We start from the raw sequence: 18,533 nt of genomic DNA, 5'->3' as shown, positions 1-18,533 counted from the left end.
AGCTGTTTCAGTTTTGTAGAACAGCTGTTTAAACTCCAGCTGCAATCCTATAAAGCACTGCCCAAAAACTGTTAACCAAGGGTTAACAGTTTTACCAAGGGTACCTTTTCCATGTAGCTCATTCTGGGAGGAGCTCCCTTTAAATCTAGGTGAACAAGTTTCTTCCCAGTGGGCCATGGTGACACATTCATGTTAAAGGCGAAGCTGAAAACGACAGGACAAAAACATTTAGGAAAAGCATATTCCGTTATCCAATTATACATTGGATAGCTAGTTTCATTGCATGAGCTAACTTCATTGCTCATTGCTACTGTTGATAGTCACAGGTATACTGAAGCGCCTGTTAGCTAGCTAACACTAAGGAGTAATCATTACAGCTAGCTTGCGTACAGGCGTGATATTTAACTCCATTACCAGCTGTACTGCAACAAAATGTATCTAACTATGCTTACGTTATTTCTAAATACGACTTTGACCCAAAACACAAATGACAGAAGGAGATCCGGAATATTTGCTTATAGGTTGCACTCGTCCGATGTGACAAAGTCCGATTCTTTTCCTTTGGGCCGTACCAAAAGTCAAGAGAGAAAATGGTGTCTCATGCAATTCGTGGACGTATACGTTCCCACAATATTATCATCCAGGATCAGCTAACACAACCTCATTCAATCGCAAAGCAACAGTTAGAAAAACCTGAAGCTGATCAGCGATCAGCACTCGTGAACAATTACGACCGTTACCTGCACGTCCATGAAAAAGTCTGCGTTAACTGCGTAGGTCCTTGTTCTGCTATTGGTCCAGCAAGCAGCGATCTTTGAAGTTTAGTTGGTCCCCATTGTAAGGGGGCGGGTATAACACCAAGGAACCATGTTAAAATTCTGACCACATAAAATACTGTAACAGTTAAAATCCTAGCAATTTATTTAAGTTAAAATGGAAATTTTGGTTTTTATTTTTATAAACGTTCTTAAAGTAACATTTCTGTGGTGCTACGAACTTGTTTGCTCCCTTATCTTGGCCCAAATTCCCAAATCAACCAACACTCTTCAGGAGTACGGCGGGGTTCCTTTAGGACACGTTTGGGACATGGCACAGCACTACCACAACAGCAACCATACTTTGTAGTGCCTGGGCAAGTGCATGCGCTGCTCGCGTTTTTGACTCCAGCCAGGCTCCAGTAGTAGGCTACGTACGTACGTAGTACGTAATACTGCATAATCAGAAAATGACAGGCCAATGAAGACGAACGCTGCGGTGTGAGAACGATTTGTAAGTATAGAATGTCGAGGTTCTTAGGGCCTAGTTTACTGGCTTGGATCATGGCATATGAATGAAGGAGACTTTGCACACAGTGAATTATTTCTGAAAATCTAGATAGCAAGCGAGGGATAAACATTAAATAGCGAATTATATCAAAGTCAGAAAAATGCCCATACAACGGCGAACGATTCTGAAATCTACTGACAGAAAGGGGATCCATCTACAACTTCAAAGGTACGGTAAGTAACGTTAGACATGCTTGTAGCAACAGCTTTAACTTGCTAAACGTTTGGCCCCATAATTTAATGTACGAAAATAATTTACTGAAAGAAACAAGTGCAAAGAAATCTCAGTAGTATAATCTGAAGTGATGTTCACCTACCAACCCTTTACGAGACTGAAGTAACTGATGTGTTACACATGCTACATATAGCTAGCCATGGATAGTCTGTGAACTTTGCACGTTGAACGAGTCGGTTGGATGTATTTGTAAGGCTAAGATCCGACAATAACCAGGTTTTTCTGTATAATGCTACGAAGGCTGCGTTGCCTGGCGTTGGACATGGGCGACTGTCATGGTTTATGATCAGCTTCAGCATTATTAGACACGTTAAGTAGGTTTGACGTGTGCCGTTACTGTAGTTTTACTGTAGGTTTAACTATTGTTATTATTATGATTATTATTAGCAATTAAGGTTTTGCTGCAGTACTTCTAACACCCGACGAAAACGCACGTAGGCTGCGATCCTGCCATGGCACTAAAATACTTTGATGGACATGGAACTTAAAGTAAACGCAAAGCAAAACGGATGAAATTCTCACCCATATACCTGACGTAAATAATCTTTATTCTGGAATATTGTTTTATCCTCCACTGGAACCTCAACACAATTGAATGAACCATGGAGCAGTAAACGACAGCTGCTACAAAGAAGAGTGTAACCTGAACCTTCTAATATTTCTGAAATATTTTGCCTTTCAGTCATGGCACATGAAATGAAACCAAGCACAATATTCCACCCCCAAAATAAAATAAAATACAAATGTAATATTAAAATGGAATAGCCTAACACAAAAGTGAGTTTGGGCTTTACATTGGCCCACTGATGAACTGCAGTGATCAGTGATGTGAGTGGGACATGCCCGTGTAAATGGCCAGTGCCATAGGTACTGCAGCTCTCCCTGTCTGCTAGGATCCAGAGCAGACAATATTATTCCGAATTATTGACTGTGAATTTATGGGTAGGAACAAAATAAACAAACTGTAACTTGGGTTATTCTGTGAAAAATCAATCAGAGGTGTGAGGGTGACATTTGTGTAAATGTTCTTTCAATAGAGAACATGCAAATGGATTGGACGCTTGGCTATTCCAAATAGACAATCTGAAATCTAATTTTCCCCCAAAAAGTTCCATCTCCAGGAAAGTTTTTGGATATTTGAGTTATTGACGAGATATCATTTTTGCAACACACTACAGTTGCAAAACCTCACCTCATACTGTAAATGCTTCTGCTTTCCTGCACATATTTAAAAACTGTTGGAATCGGTTGCAGTTCCTACTGGTCTTACAGGTTCTCTTAAGTATTTTTGAGAGGAAGCGGTAGTGCTTTCACATTGTAACAATTTCCCTCATTGACAAACAGTGGCTTTGTTTGTGAAAATAAACAAAGTTACAAAAAACAAAAAAACAAACAAACAAAAACATTGGGTGGTTTTCTGATGTACTGTAATGAAAGGTCTTAATCCTGTCATTTCAATTCCTGTAGTGCAACGCCACAGCCCTCTTTTTGGAAGAGACCCCCAGGTTACCTGCTTGTTACAGCTATTGGGGTGTGTGGTGTAGTGGGCTGGCTGTACTTCAACTTTGACAGTGAAATAACAGAGACACTTGTGCGGCAAGATGAGGTGGTCCAGCAGCCAAAGATATTCACGGTTCAGTGCTCTGAGGATTATGACAATTACAAACGGTACCCAGGCAAGTAAACGGCTTTCATCGCTCTCAGGGAGTGTTCTCTTGTTTTTCCATTGTTACTGTTTAAAATTTTTAAGCATGTCAAAGCCTTTTGTTCTTGTATTACAGAGGTGCACTTTCATACATGTTAAGCCTTAAGTGGTCTGCCCTTGAGAGTGGTGTGAATTTAGTCAAGACAATTGTAAAATATCCTTTATGTAATATGTGATGTTAGCTGTGTTCATCAAAGCAAACTGAAACTTATTTTGCTGATTGAAGCTTTTGCTAACACATGTTTTACTCAGTATTTTGAAAGCAATGGTAGGATCCATCCCAATGGGAACATAATAAAACGTGGAAATGATGAGGAGAATTAATTGCATGTGTAGGAATGATCACCGAAACTATATTATGAAAGCCGGCATATTAATATTGCTTACAAAGGAAGCCATTTTGTCTCTCATTTATGCGCTGTAATGTGCTGTGCTCTGCTTTCGTGTGATTTGATCTTAAATGAAACCTCTCTTATTTTTGTATTTTTATCAGAATTATGTTCTGCTCAGCTTTTGTACTATTCTCTTGAGATGCAAGATTCCAGAAAAACATAAAGTCAACATTTTGACACCAAGATGGTTCATAAAATTAGTGACATCAGCTTCAAACCATGATTATGAGCAGTCAGAAGAACTTAAATGAGGGGTGTCCAATCTTGTGCAAAAAGGGGCAGTGTGGGTGCTGCTTTTTGTTCTAGCCCACCTGATTCTCCTAATCAATCAATCAACCAGTCAATCAATCATTATATTACACTACGTTACATTATTGGCATTTGGCAGACGCTCTTATCCAGAGCGACGTACAGTTGATTAGACTAAGCAGGAGACAATCCTCCCCTGGAGCAATGCAGGGTTAAGGGCCAACGGCTGTGCGGATCTTATTGTGGCTAGACCGGGGATCGAACTTTGATAAGCAGAATCAGGTGTTGTAGTGTATCGCTGGGCTAAAACTATAACCAGCGCCCAGACCGGCCCTTTTCAGATAAGATCTTGCATCACTGACCTAAATTATTGAAATAACACCAGACATTACGTATGTGATGATAATGCCGGTCACAGACCCCTGAGTAATGTGACATGTCTTGCGCCTAGGCTGCACCCCTCAGACCTGTGGACGAGCTGTAACCGACGGTGTAGTTACACACGAGGAGGCATTAGTGCTGCAGAGGTGAGGAATTCTGTGCAGGAATAATAGTTTAATGTATTCACTCTCTCTCACTCTGTCACACACGCACAGACATACCACATCCTCAATCCATCTGATGCTACTGCCTTTCTTCCTTTCATACCAGCTCGCTCCAAGAAAAGCCTTTGTATTTTTCTTTCTTTCACGCTCATGCCCCTGAGCCTGTAAGTGTCTTCCTGCATCAGTCCGTGACATGTCCCCCTGATTGCTCCTCTGTTCTCCTGCAGATTGGCAGAGAGGGGGCTGTCACTAGCGGGCTCTGATGGAGGTGTAAGTATCCCGCCTATAGAGCATCAATAGAAAGCTGGTTTACCTGAAGAAAGCTAGCAGTAGCTATGCAATACAGCTTAAGAGTGCTTATTTGTAATAAAGTATCTTTATATTTAGGCTTGCGCTTGTCCCTTATTTTCCAAGGATGGATCTGAACAATGTGCCATATTGGACACTAGAGGGCAGGCTGCTACAGCAGCTCCGTTATTGGAATTCTGTTAAAACTAGTTCTCTGTTTGTCATGCATCATACAGTGGACCAGTAATTGTGATATTGAATATTGAATTGGGAAATGACATATTAATACATTTTGTTTCATGTAATGATTATATAATTTGTGATTGTTTGATATTTAAAATTGAGTTTCTAAAGCAATTAAATGAGCAATTCAATTCAATTCATTGAGAATATAAAAAATCATTTGCAAACTTATTGTATCATGTCATAGTTAAGTTCATAATTTGTGACTGAAAAGTGTAATTTCTTAATTTCCTTTGGCCTGCACGATTCTTGTTAAGAATGAGAAAAGTTCCTGGTGCGTGTCATGCCTCTGTATCCATAGCAATGATGAGTCAGAGTGTCTGATGTGTCCTCTGAGCTCAGTTTTCTTTGAAAGCAGCCGTGGGATTTTAATGAGAACAAATGACCTAGCCCAGGGTTAACTAATGCAAGTGTGACCACGGATCAGCACTGTGGCCTATTCAAAATAATGTGGCCAGAAATTGAATGGTTGTTTTCACTTTCTCATTAGATTTTTTTAATCATGAAAATGCAATACCAGCAATCTACAAGAATAAATTCCACAGTGCACAGATTAAAAAGGCTTTGTGATTATTTAAATCCGTAAAAAGATTTTTACTAATCATATTTTTTGTTTGCATTCAAAAAAATGTATGACATAAAATATTGTCAAGCATTGTCCTGATCAAGCATCCTTATACTTTGTATTTCTGTAATATCTTGGTGAGCATAAATAGAAAGTGTTCATGAGAACACGTTTTGAACTGGAGAGGTGCCACTGAACGTTTTATATTTTTTATATTGTACCTTGCGGAAGGATAGCAGTGCACCACTGGGGAATTTGTTTCGCAATGATTATGCCGCTCTGCTTGATGGGGGATAACTCGTGGAAGACTTACATCTTGTATCTTTCTTTGGCAGTTGCTGCCACTGTCCTAGCTGAGATTTTACACTAGTTCCTTAAGAATTATGTAATACTCCTATTTCTTAAATAGTGGATATATTTGTAGTATAATAGTGTATAGTTTGCATCTGAGGATTGTCTGCCACAACACTTTCACTGGACAGTTTATTTCTGACACTTACGCTTTTGCAGTTATACTTGCTTTGTCAGTCTTGGAATTTAACATTGAGTGAACCACGGCCTGAAAACCTCAAGGCTGAACTGCCCTACGGAAATGATTCATGAGTCTGAGCCCAAACCCTGCCCGAAATCAGCCCGGCCCAGTCTGACCCAGTCAGCGCCTGTTGTCTATTCACCATAAGAGCACGTCTGCATTATTTGCCTTGTAATACTCCAGCAAATCGTTGTGCCAGACAGACAGCTGTTGTTTAATTGAGCGTGATCAGCTTGTAAGGGTAGGATGGGAAGGCTTGGCCTTGGTTTTGCTGGTTGTGATGGATTTTGAAGGATGTGCAGAATTGTCTGTGACCCTGCTGTTTCCCCTTGCAGCTGATCTAAGCGTTTGCTTTATTGTGTGTGAAGATATTAAGCAGTACGTTAGAGCAGTGGTCCTCACTCCTGGTCCTGGAGAGCCGCAGGGTGTGCTGGCTTTTGTGGTCCTCAGCACTTAATTGATCAATTAATGTAGTTAAATACACCATTAACTCATCTCACCTGGTTTCTTGGGTCTGAATTGGTTGCTGACATTAAGGCAAAAACAAAAAAAAAAACACCCCAGGACCAGGAGTGAGGACCACTGTGTTAGAGGAAGCTCCTTGTAACAATGTGACCCAATTACAGTGTGGCAAGTAAGTGGAGGGGTGCAAAGACTGCTCACAGGGCAGTAGGCTATCCTGGGTAACCCACATAAGACACTCGTGCTCTCTACCCACTGGCAAAACTAAAAAAGGCTTGCTAGCTGAGGCGTTGGCTGTTAGCATAACCTTACCACTGCAAAGACCCCTTGTCAGTATCTTTTCATCTTGCCGATGTGGTGTAATCAAGTTAAAATTTTCCAGTCCCGTGTTATATTTTAGTGATGTGCTTTCTCATCAGTATTCATATTCACTCCTCTAGGCCTCTATCCTGGACCTGCATTCTGGGGCTCTGTCAATGGGGAAACAGTTTGTGAATATCTACAGGTAAGAGAAAAGTGATATAAGATTCATCATCTGGGTACATTAAGCTTTCCTGACTGACTGGCCTCACTACTCTTGTTCTGTATATTTTCCCTGTATATCAATGACACAACATGTTTGGGGATACAGATTATGAATTGGAGGGATTGATTCACATAGATTAATTCTGGTAGTTTTTTACTTCATAGTTACTGCCTGTTCATGTTTCCAAAATGTTCTCTTGACCTATCATAGTTTTCATAGTGCCATATCTGAGTACATTTGTGGTGAACTTGTTGGCCTTGATGTTGTCATTCATATTCATGTCGCTGGTGGGGTTTTTCAGCAGTCATTATTCTGTGTTTAAGAACAAAAGTTTGAGTGCAGGTTGTTTTTGCTGTTATCTAGTTTGTCTCTGACTCTCTGGTCCTCTAGGTATTTTGGGGAACAGATCAAAGATGTATTTTCTGAGGACGACTTTCAGCTCTACCGGTAGGATTACTGATTAAATTTCCTCAATAATCTGCCTTTGTTGGTACGCATTGCTGTTGCTTTATTCATTTTTATTGGCAAATACATAGTCGAATGTTAAAATGATCCATTTTGTATTCATGGTGTCAGGGCTGTGCGTGCGAGGATTCAGGGGGTGATAGCAGAGACATTTGGACTGGATCCATCCCGCATGTACCTTACCAAGCCCACGTTCTTCTCCCGCATCAACGGCAGCGTGGCCAAGACTACTCACGATGAATACTGGCATCCACACATAGACAAGGTAACACCGCACACATACACCCGGATATGGCTATTTATTCTAACATACACACCCTCCCCCAATACACATTAAGATGCGCACACCAACCTCTGCAGCTTGCACACAACCGCATAGTGAAAGAACACTTCACACCGTATGTCCCTGTATCTGCGTGTCATTCCTACCATGTAGAGCTTCATGAATATGTATCTTCATTCTCCATAGATATCAAGGAATGGTCATTAAAACTGTCTGATCACATGTTTTTTATCAGTAATAATGGAGTGCGATTTGTGTGAGGCGAATAGCCCAGAAGAACACACCGTTAACATTATTCATGCATTTATTCTTTTACTTGAGCTGAAAGTTTGGTATACGTCATTCTAAAATACTATGCAAACCGTTTGTAATTATTAATAAATTAATTGTGTTATTAAGAAGGAGTTCAGGGTGACCAGATTGAGAGATCTCTCACACATGTTTTGGGCTGCTGTCTTCAGTTCATCTTTTGCGGGAATGGAGCTTTGATCATTTAAAAGTGTGAAATATATTCTATTTTTGTTTTAACTTCCAGCAGCACAAATTAGATCAAGGGCTTGTTTAGTCTCGTCTTACGTCTTAGCCTGTCTTAATTTAATGCAGAGTAGCCCTTGAAACATGCGATTGGATCATTTGCTCAGCTGATTGCTTACTTGTTACACATTAAGGACTTTTATGAATCACTGTGTGTACATTTAAAAAAAGGGTTTCTTTGACGGCTTTTTATGCAGGAATAAACGGATTTGGATGTTTTAATGTAATAATGTAACTGCGATGTAATGTTACAGTGATACCTGTCCATCATTTATCTTTGGTTGTATTGCTATTGCTGCTCATCAGTATTGATATTAATACCTATAAGTACAGATGTGGGCTATAAGTATGTGGTACATTAATTCGCATGCAGCTCATTCTGATGCACTGTAGTTCAGTGGGATTCATGAACTTGTCTGTTGGCTTTGCCTGGGGTTGACAGATGCTGAATGTGAGCTTTATGCCAGGCAAACACGTCGTTTGCGTTATCTGCTAGCCTTTGGCAGAAGACTTAATGAGACTTAATAATATCTGTGTGATCAACAGAAAGCACTCCCTGTACCCCTTGGGGTGGCAATTGTACTCATTTTCTTGGCACAGAGTCAAGAGTAGGAGTCGGGTTGTTCTGTGGATGTCCGTGTTGACTATATCTGGGCCAGGCAACGCTTAATTGCACAAGTTCACAGACCAGGAAACTGATATTGTCCTTCCCTTCCCCAAAAAGGGAAAGGTTCAGCACCGCTTATTGTTCTGCCCGAAAGTCATTTGTATCCCTTACATATTCAAATTTTTTCATTTCAAGCATTCTATTTCTTTTACAATGATCTTAACAAATATAGCTTTAAAAAGCAGAGACACTGACTTCTGACAAGTTAACTGACTGTATCTATGGAAGAAGAAATTCAGGAATATAGGTAGATATTCAGGTTTGTCGAGAAGGAATAATTGGTTTCCTAATTGGTTTCCTATAACAATTAATGGACATAAAAATTATTCTTAGACCGCTGCTTAATCTGCTCAAGGGAAAACAAAAATATTTATTTTTAAAAGTAGTTAGTTTTTAAAAGTTATCTTTTAGTTTATTTCTTACAGTTGGACATAATTAGGGGGAGAATAAATCAAATGTGTTATTGTTTTTAATATGGAGAGATCAGTATTCAGTGACTACCTGAGGCAGAACTGAGCTGGAATAGAGATCACTGTACATGGTTGGTTCCCAGAATAGCAGATTTGCTATTATTTCTCAATGGAGTCAGATTTAATTTGCTGCCACTGAATATTATAATGTCAAAAACAATTTCCTTTCATCTGTGCTCTGTGACCTTTCTTTTCCATATATGTTTACTGTGAAGCAATTTAGGTTATGTACCTTGATCCTTTGTATGAGGGTAGTGCTAAACCTGGGATGTCCAGTAAGGTGAACAGTAAATTCATGTAAAAAATGAAATACAATACATAAATCTTCCCATGACTATTATATATATATTTTTTATGATATAACAAATGATAGGACATTTTGTTCAGACAAATGGCAGCTATAATCTTTGCTAGCTTTTGGTTTTCCCCCCAATGTTTAATTGCCCCTTGCTAACCCAATTTAAAAGTACATTTAAATTAGGTTTCCTTTGAGAGGTCTGCTATGTTAATTGTCTTAATGTCAGTGGTTATGTTTCTATATTGTCGTTTGTACAATTTGGCTCTGCACCGAATTAAAAAATTTGCTCAGTTATCTAGGCTAAATTATTGTGTTCAGAAATGGCACAACCATTTTGTTAGACTAGCCTTGCTTATAAGGAATGTTATGATTATGATGTTACTAAGGTTACCCTGTTCCCATGTTCCATTATAGCCGGGAGAAAAATGTAAGCAGGAGGGTAAATAATTACTATCTGTGTACAGTTGTGTACTACTTCAAATATTTGTTTGATGTTAAGGCATTTGAAGCATTTTTAAGCATTAGCAGGCTGGAAAACCAGTAATAATTATAATACTCATGTTTGGAAACACTTGATATATACACTCAGTGAGCTTTTTTTATTAAGTACTTATTAGTCTTATTTTTTAGACTTCTTAAGCTGCTACTGTAGCCTATCCACTTAGAGGTTTGATACGTTGTGCGTTCAGAGATGCTCTTCTGCATACCACTGTGGTTATTTGTGTTACTATCCTGTCAGCTTCGACCAGTCTGACTATTCTCTTCTGACATCTCTCATTAACAACATGTTCTGCCTGCAGAACTGCTGCTATCAGAATATTTTTAGTTTTTTCCACAACATTCTCTGCAAACTCTAGAGATGGTTGTGCGTGAAAATCCAAGGAGATCAGCAGTTTCTGAGATACTCAATCTGGCACCAACAATCATTCCACGGTCAAAGTCACTTAGATCACATTTCTTCCCCGTTCTGACATTTGGTCTAAAGAACAGCTGAACCTTTTGACCATGTGTGCATGGTTTTATGCATTTAGTTGGTGCACTTGATTGGCTGATTGAAAAATTTGCTTAAACGAGCTGGGGTACAGGTCTACCTATTAAAGTGATCACTGAGTGTGTATATACAGTTGATGAGAGAACACAATACATGTATGTCTACAGTTGATCAGATCAGTTTTTTGTTTTCACTCTGTATGCATAATTATTAGCATATTTGCCCATTAATTGGATGGAACATTTAATTTTTTGCTGCTCTTGGGGTGTGTACAGCAGCTCAGTTTTTAAAAATGAATTAAAACCAGTAATCCCTGGCTGTTATGAGCCACTGAGATTATTTGTTTTCACTCAGCTAACTTCATTATTAGTAAATTTGCCCTGTAATTGGATGGGACATTTAATTGTGTGCTGCTCCAGGGGTTAATGAACTGCCAAGGAAAATGGCTGCATGATTCACTCTACCTGGATGTACTTTTCTTACAGGTGACGTATGGCTCTTTTGACTACACATCGTTGTTGTACCTGTCTGACTACGGCAGAGACTTTGGTGGGGGACGCTTTGTCTTCATGGATGCAGATGGAAATCGGACTGTGGAACCACGTGCAGGTCAGAATAAATGTTACTCAAGCATGTTGAAGAGTATCCTGGACACATTCGGCCCATGTTCATTAGCACTGTGTAATCTTAATAATTGGGTTGATTTTCACAAGAACGCAAAAAGAATATGACACTGTATAGAGTGTGCAACTCAATTGTCCAATATGGCTCATTCGTGGATGTGAGAGCTCAGATTTGTTATTGAGTTGCATCCTAATAATTATTGTGTGCCCCTGGTTTTTGGAGTGATTTCTGTCATCTAATGATTGTAATGCCCATTGGCAAAAGTGCTTTGTGGATGAGTTACATTTATACCGGAGGTGGGCAAAGGGGGCCGTATCCATTTCTGGATTTCATACCAACTTCTGGCCTTAATGACCTAATTAGCCTTTTATGCCATCGGACATTTTAGCTACAGTTCATTTCTTAATGAATGACAGCCGAAGACTGCTCGTGTCCCCTGTTTTACTGTGATCTAATCTCTGAGTGAACCAGTGTTGGTGCATGCAGCCAATTAGTTCATTTAGCCAGGGTAATTGGTGGAAACAAAAACCTGCGTATACACCGGCCCTCCAGGACTGGAATTGCCCACCCCTGATTTATACTGTACCTCTGGTTTGTGGAATTAAGACGTGAGATGTGGTACCTGTGATCTCGTTAGTGCAAGTGCTCACATTGTACTGAATAGATATCACCTCCTGCACTTTGCATGCATAATTCCCAGGACATGGCACAGTGTGCTCATTGGCGAAATATTTCAGCACTTTTACAAACATAAGTGGAGCAAAATGTTGATTACACTCATGTGGCATCCTGCTTTCTTTTGAAAATGACCTTCAATGTGCTGAACTTCCACAATGAGACATAAAATATTGAAGCGGTTAACCAATTAAAACGATTCCTGGTAAGTCCCATCAGATTTTCTTGGTGGTTTTATGTCCATACAATGGAGAGTGAGAAATGTTATTTAAAAGAGCATTTAAAGATGTGCAAATTCAGTGCAAGATGTCACAAATTAATGTCATTCACTGAAAATATAGGCAATTTCTTATTTTCCTCAATGACACATTGTTAAGGTTAAGCAATAACTATGCCTTTCATTTTCTCTTGGCACAAACTGTTCTGGCTCTGTTTTCAAGAATTCTAGAGATGTATCATGTTGGTTATGCAAGATTTTAGAAGTACTTCACTTTTTTTTTTTACTGTGAAATAATTTTTCTCACCTGTCATTTCTTGTCACTTGCAAATGCATATCTCCACCAGTGTTCCACTCCATGGTTATTTATAAACTATTGTACACACTTGTGCTGAACAAATCTTTGCAGAAATGTATGTAAGGGTGCATGAAAGAATTAAATCTGTTACTAGTGAAATGTTTTGAATACTGCCATACTGGGCCTAGATCAGAGACGAAGCTTGTGTCGGCGAAAACATGACTTTAAGAGGTGGTACTGATACTAATTTGACAGACTGACATATTGTTGCAGTTTCATGTCTGCCTACTTAATTGACGTTGATTAGAGATACTTAATGCCAGGTGTCCACCAACTGTTGAGACAGAACAGGCAGACAAGCCTTCTTCTTTGAAGTGATAATAGCTGTAATTACCAAGTGAAAGCTGTTGTTACTTAGCAGTACATATATTTGTGGTAATGGTTAACCCTCCGTTGTACAGACCACTTTCTACGGTAGGGGGTTGCAACTGTGATCCTGGAAGGTTGCAGGCAGATTTTTCAAAAATCAGCTTATACTCAAGAAGCCATATCTAGTGTGTTAACTGTGCAGTTGGCTGCTTTAATCAATCGATCAAGATCCCTGTTGCTTGAGAACTAGGACTGAGGAAAAAAATATTTCTTGTCTCGGTCCATTCTTCTCGTTCCCTGCTGCTGAAACACTTATCCATGCATTTATCAACTCCAGACTGGACTACTGCAACAGTATTTTTTATGGAACCAGAGATTACATAACACCTGTTCTTCAGAACCTCTACTGGCTCCCAGTTCAACAAGAAATTCAAATTCAATATCAAGAAATTCTAGAGGCTACTGTTCAAAGGTCAGTCCAGACATTGAAGTTGAAGAGCGGTTGTCTATTCCAGCAAGACAATGATCCAAAGCATACCTTGAAATCAACCATGAAGTACCTCCAGGAAAGACGGATGAAGGTTTTGGAATGGCCACCACCGTCCCCAGACTTGAATATTATTGAAAATCTGTGAGATCTCAAACATAGCGTACATGCAAGGAGGCCAAAGAATATTTCTGAGCTAGAGGTTTTCCACCAGGAAGAATTGGGAAAAATTCTAAAAGTGAGAATTTAAATTGCATTTATAAGCTGTTGTAGTTTCCCAAGGACGAGTTACAAAGCACTAACTGACTGGGTTCCCAAATATTTGTACAAACTGTAAAAAAAAAAAAAAAAAGAATTTGCTTTGCTTGCTTTAAAATTTGAAGAAATGTGTCATGTTTCACTTTTAGCCATTTAGAAGTCAGGTTCGCTTCTGTTCACTTAAATATTCATTGTGAAAGGCATTTTGACCAGGGGTGACCAAATCTTTGCACACTACTATATATGCCATGTCGCATGTGATAGTTATCAAATCGGCCTTCTGGTAATGGATAGGGAAGGGTAGCTTCAGGCGAAAGAGAGGTGTGGAAAGGAAGAGACAAGGGACAGAGGGAGTAGAGGGTTTGAAGGGCACATGGAGAGTGAACGAGGTGACCAAAGGATCAAACGAGGGCTGATAAATGTGCTAAAATAGATGAGTTATGAGAAGAGAGTGAGAAGGAGAAGGAGAAGGAGAAGGAGAAGGAGAAGGAGAGGGAGAGGGGTCACGTCAAGAGAGCCACAACTGATGGGAAATTGGGGAAGAGCCATGAGGGGATGTATGTGGAGTTATAAGTTATTTATCATATTTTTTGATGGATTCCCCCAAAAAACAAAATATTTCTGAACAGAGTGGTATAGGTACATTGGCTAAAGACTTTTTTTAAAATGTGGTTTCAGTCTTAATTATAAGATAATTATAAGAATCCATCATATACATGTACATGTTTTGCTATATAGACGTATAATGCTTTTGTAATGTTTACGATGTAGCTCTAATTGCTTGTACAGAAGATCTGTGAGTAATTTGACATAACATATGTAACATCAACATTGACAGTAAATCAAGACATTTTAAACAGGTCTTGCAATAGTCCCATAAATAATGCAGCCGGCTTATTGGAATAGCATCTGTCCTGCAGAATAATATCTTATTCTTTCTTACAAGTGCAATATTAAAATATAAAAGCAATGTGTGTGTCAGTGAATTAAATGAGCAAATTTGTGTCAACTACTACTGGGTTATTCCTACATCCAGTTTGCTTACAGATGGGTTGCATTCCCCATATTACCATTCTGACAAATACAGCACACATGCATAAGGATCTTCTTTTTCATATGAAAGCTTTTGCTGAGGGATTGTTCTCCACAACAAGGTGTGAAGGTATGCAGCTAATTTAAGCAGACTGAATCATTCACACACACTCACCAGGCACCAGACTACAGATACATGGTATAATAGTCTGTGCTCCTACACTTCTCAGGGGAAAGCAAATAGAAAATTAGATGATTAAGTGGTGTTGAAATCAGCAAGTTAGGAATACTTTGCTGTCGTCATGATGACTTGCCTTTTGTTGGCAGAGATGGTGTAATCATGGAGCCGCATTCTGTCTTGAATTATGCAATTTTAAAAATTGTAAATGAGTTCTGCACTTCATTTCAATGATGTGCTGTGTCCACTGTAGATCTCACGTGCAATATGGTCGATGCACACTTACCCTGATGTCTCAGTAAAAAACCCCCAAAAAAAACACTTTTGCTGTCTTTTTGCAGTTTCTGCCTCAACACTGTATAGGTGTATGTTAATTCAAAATTGTCTGTAGCTGGCCTAGTCTGTACTTGATTTTTTTCTGTTTTTAGCTAAACCGTGTCCAAGGCGCAGTTTCAATTAATACATTCTCCCAACTGCCATTTATGAGGTGATATATTTTAGATTTTGTCTATTGTGGATGTTTTTTATCAATGAACAGACACACAGGCCACATATAGAAATTCTAATAATTTATTTTCACATCTGTGAAACCATGTCTTGAATACATACATATTTATGTTACTACAAATAAATATAATAAAATATAATTGCTAATGTTCAGTATGCACTTGATTGCATACATACCCCACAGACTCCCACTATCAAAAGCCATGTCAATTTTTGCTAGCTTTAGAGTAAACTCCCGTGTGTCAGATTATAGCCCTTCTATGTTGACTGACATTGTAAGTACTGCACTTTAATTTGGCCACTTGAGACGTTTCTATGCTTCCCTGCAGGAGGGCTCTGTTATCCTCCTCCATAGCTCCGAGCCACCTTTTGGCCCAGTTTCATTCCCCTTCATCTCGCTTTCTATTGGCTTTTCTCTGCTGTATATGACCCGTTTCCTTTGTCGTCCTCCAGGTCGAGTGTCTTTCTTCTCGTCTGGATCAGAGAACCTCCACCGTGTTGAAAAAGTTGGATGGGGCACACGCTTTGCCATCACTGTTTCCTTTACGTGTGACCAAGCCCATGCCATCGCCGACCCGTCCCTGCCATAGGTGTGCTATTGGGCGGACTGTCCCCTGCTGGCCGGGAGGACTCCTGGAACACAGGCACAGAGAACGGGGTGGGACACCCGTTAATGCTGTGGCTATCATGCTGACATCATCTCGGTTTTCAGTTCAAAAGAAGTGGTCTTTTGATGATTCTATTCAGATTTTATTTTTATTTTCATGATCGTTCCCTTTGCTTTTCAAACCAAGGCTTGCCTCATTTGTGAATGTGTTGAAACACGGTGAGATGGGTTTACTTTATATTTTAGAGGGATTTTATGTCTTGATGCACTATGGCCCTACGCCAATTGTTTTGCTTCTTGTCATCACATTTTGAGGCTCACAAGTTCACTATGAATGGAAATGTATGCAGAATACAGATTATTTCAAAGACAGCCTGTGTGTGTGTGTGTGTGTGTGTGTGTGTGTGTGTGTGTATGTGTATGTATGTATGTGTGTGTGCACGTGACAGTGTGTGTGTGTGTGTGTGCGTGCGTGCGTGCGTGCGTGCGCGTGTGTATGTATATGTATGTGCGTGTGTGTGCGCGTGTGTGTGCACGTGACAGTGTGCGCGCACGTATTTGCATGCATGCAGCCTGCTTGAGCACTAATAGGGTTGATGTCAAGTCTAAAAAGTGGACTAGTGTGCACTTTAATGGATGATCCTGACTTGAGGAACGTCTGAGATGGGCACATCCTCACTTGAGATGCGCAGTTGCTTAACTCTAAAATAGATGGTCAATACTGATTTGCACTCAATGTAATTCCGTTAGTTTGTCTCTACCTACGCCCACAAATGACAATATGAATTTGCAGAGACTTCCCATTCCATCCCCTTTTCCTTTATAAAATCCCATTATTCTGTGCTGTGAGGCATGGACTTGAATTATAAACTAGTGGGCAACATATAAAATGGTTATATTTCCATATCTCAGTTGCCAAAGTCCCCAAATGAAAATGTGCCTTGTACTGTATGAAACAACCAAACCAGACACACACTTGTATACATTTCATGTATGCCTTCTGAGCCTTGTTCTTAGGCTATGGGGACATAACTAAAATAAGCAGTGTTTGCAGGGAATAGAAGAAATAGCCCAACCAGCCAAATCAGGCTTTTTTACTTTTCATGCAAATCCCATGGTCTGTGTGATGATTATATTGATTTTGAGTAATTCAGATGAACAATACTTATATTGTATTACATGAGACAAAATTGAATGACCTGCCAGTAGTCACCAAGAAGTCCAAATTGTTGTTGTGTTTGTTAATCAAGCAAATGAAATGTAAACATTTTGATAACTTTGAGTCTCTGTTTTTATGTTCAGAAATCATATTAAAAAAGCTTCATATTTTAACAGCATGCACAAAAGATGTAAATTTAAAAGATGTTGACAGAATTAAGAAAAAAAAGCATGCTCAATGAATGTTTTTTCTTTTTTTCACCATTCTCTTCAAACTCGTGCGTGAAAATCCCAGGAGATCAGCAGTTTCTGAGATGCTCAAATCACCCTGTCTGGCACCAACTATCATTCCACTGTCAAAGTCACTTGGATCACATTTCTTTCCCATTCTGACATTTGGTCTGACAAAGAGCTGGGCCTCTTGACCACGTCTTTATGTTTGTATGCATTTAGTTGCTTCCACATGATTAGATGATCAAATATGTGCATTAACGTGCTGGTGTACAGGTCTACCTAATAAAGTGGTCACTGACTGTATATTGGTAAAATAATGTAGCGATGGGCCTGGCTAACATTAAGGTTACCTTAAACGTGTCTTACCATTGTGAACATGCATGCCATCTTCTTTTGTTCGACCCATGAAAAGGAATGAAATTGAGATAATTAAGCTAACTGCCCGATCTAGTTGCTTCTTCTTTCATTTTTCACAGCAAATATGTGAAATACATAAAGGTATAAAGGTGTTTTTTGCCCGAGTGGAACATTGCTAACCACATGATAACCTGCGATAGCCACAATGAGCGTGAGACATGACCAGCTTTGCCAGATGAGAAATATTAAATTATCAATATGTGGTGCGCGGAGAGACTATGTAATGTGCGGTAGGCTAAATCTAACATATTTCTAAGCATTCATTTTATGTTTTGGCAACATATAGACTACTTTCTCCAAGAACGAATATTAGCAGCTCACTGAGGGGAAAAAATACATGTTTTGACCACCAATCAAAACAAAGCTGGAGAGGTCTGCTGCTTAATGTGCTCAATTGAATGAGACGACAGTTCGATGTCAATATATGCCTACGATGAAATAGCAATCGCTCAATAGGTTTAGTGCTACCAGCACGCTAATTTACACTCAGGTTCACCAGTTAAAAAGTTGCGTCGGCTGGAGACATGTATGAAATGTAGGCTATGCATGAACTGTATACATTGCATACATCAACCTGGAGCTTGATACACAGCTCCAGGTTGCCCTTAGATTTCCAAACCCCGATTCTTCTTGAAACCGACTGTTCTTGAAACTCATATCTGTATTAAAACTACGAGCTGCATAATACTAGAAAGTT

At 39.4% G+C, this 18,533-nt stretch overlaps 2 protein-coding genes across 5 annotated transcripts in view; one reads left to right on the top strand and one right to left on the bottom strand.

The window, feature by feature from the left end:
- hexd (hexosaminidase d) overlaps positions 1-18,533 on the bottom strand; it is a 202,138-nt gene that overhangs the window by 6,210 nt on the left and 177,395 nt on the right. Inside the window, exons 2-3 of one of the 4 annotated variants that reach the window (XM_061232633.1) lie at positions 453-527; positions 105-204 (exon numbers count right to left, since the gene is read on the bottom strand). In XM_061232633.1, the coding sequence (XP_061088617.1) occupies positions 105-191 (87 nt within the window). In that variant the 5' untranslated portion in view covers positions 192-204; positions 453-527. The other 3 variants (XM_061232634.1, XM_061232635.1, XM_061232632.1) reach the window with 3 other exon arrangements.
- Positions 1,151-17,857, top strand: uts2r2 (urotensin-2 receptor 2). Its single transcript, XM_061232800.1, has 9 exons — positions 1,151-1,494; positions 3,028-3,236; positions 4,358-4,433; positions 4,679-4,721; positions 6,982-7,046; positions 7,458-7,514; positions 7,644-7,797; positions 11,261-11,384; positions 15,874-17,857. Exons 1-9 carry the CDS (start codon positions 1,427-1,429, stop codon positions 16,008-16,010), a joined length of 933 nt encoding a protein of 310 aa, XP_061088784.1. The 5' UTR covers positions 1,151-1,426; the 3' UTR covers positions 16,011-17,857.

Source organism: Conger conger, chromosome 2 (assembly GCF_963514075.1).
Source record: "Conger conger chromosome 2, fConCon1.1, whole genome shotgun sequence".
Classification (NCBI taxonomy): domain Eukaryota; kingdom Metazoa; phylum Chordata; class Actinopteri; order Anguilliformes; family Congridae; genus Conger; species Conger conger.
The sequence above is the reverse complement of the archived record's forward strand: the minus strand, read 5'-3'. Positions and strand labels throughout refer to the sequence as shown.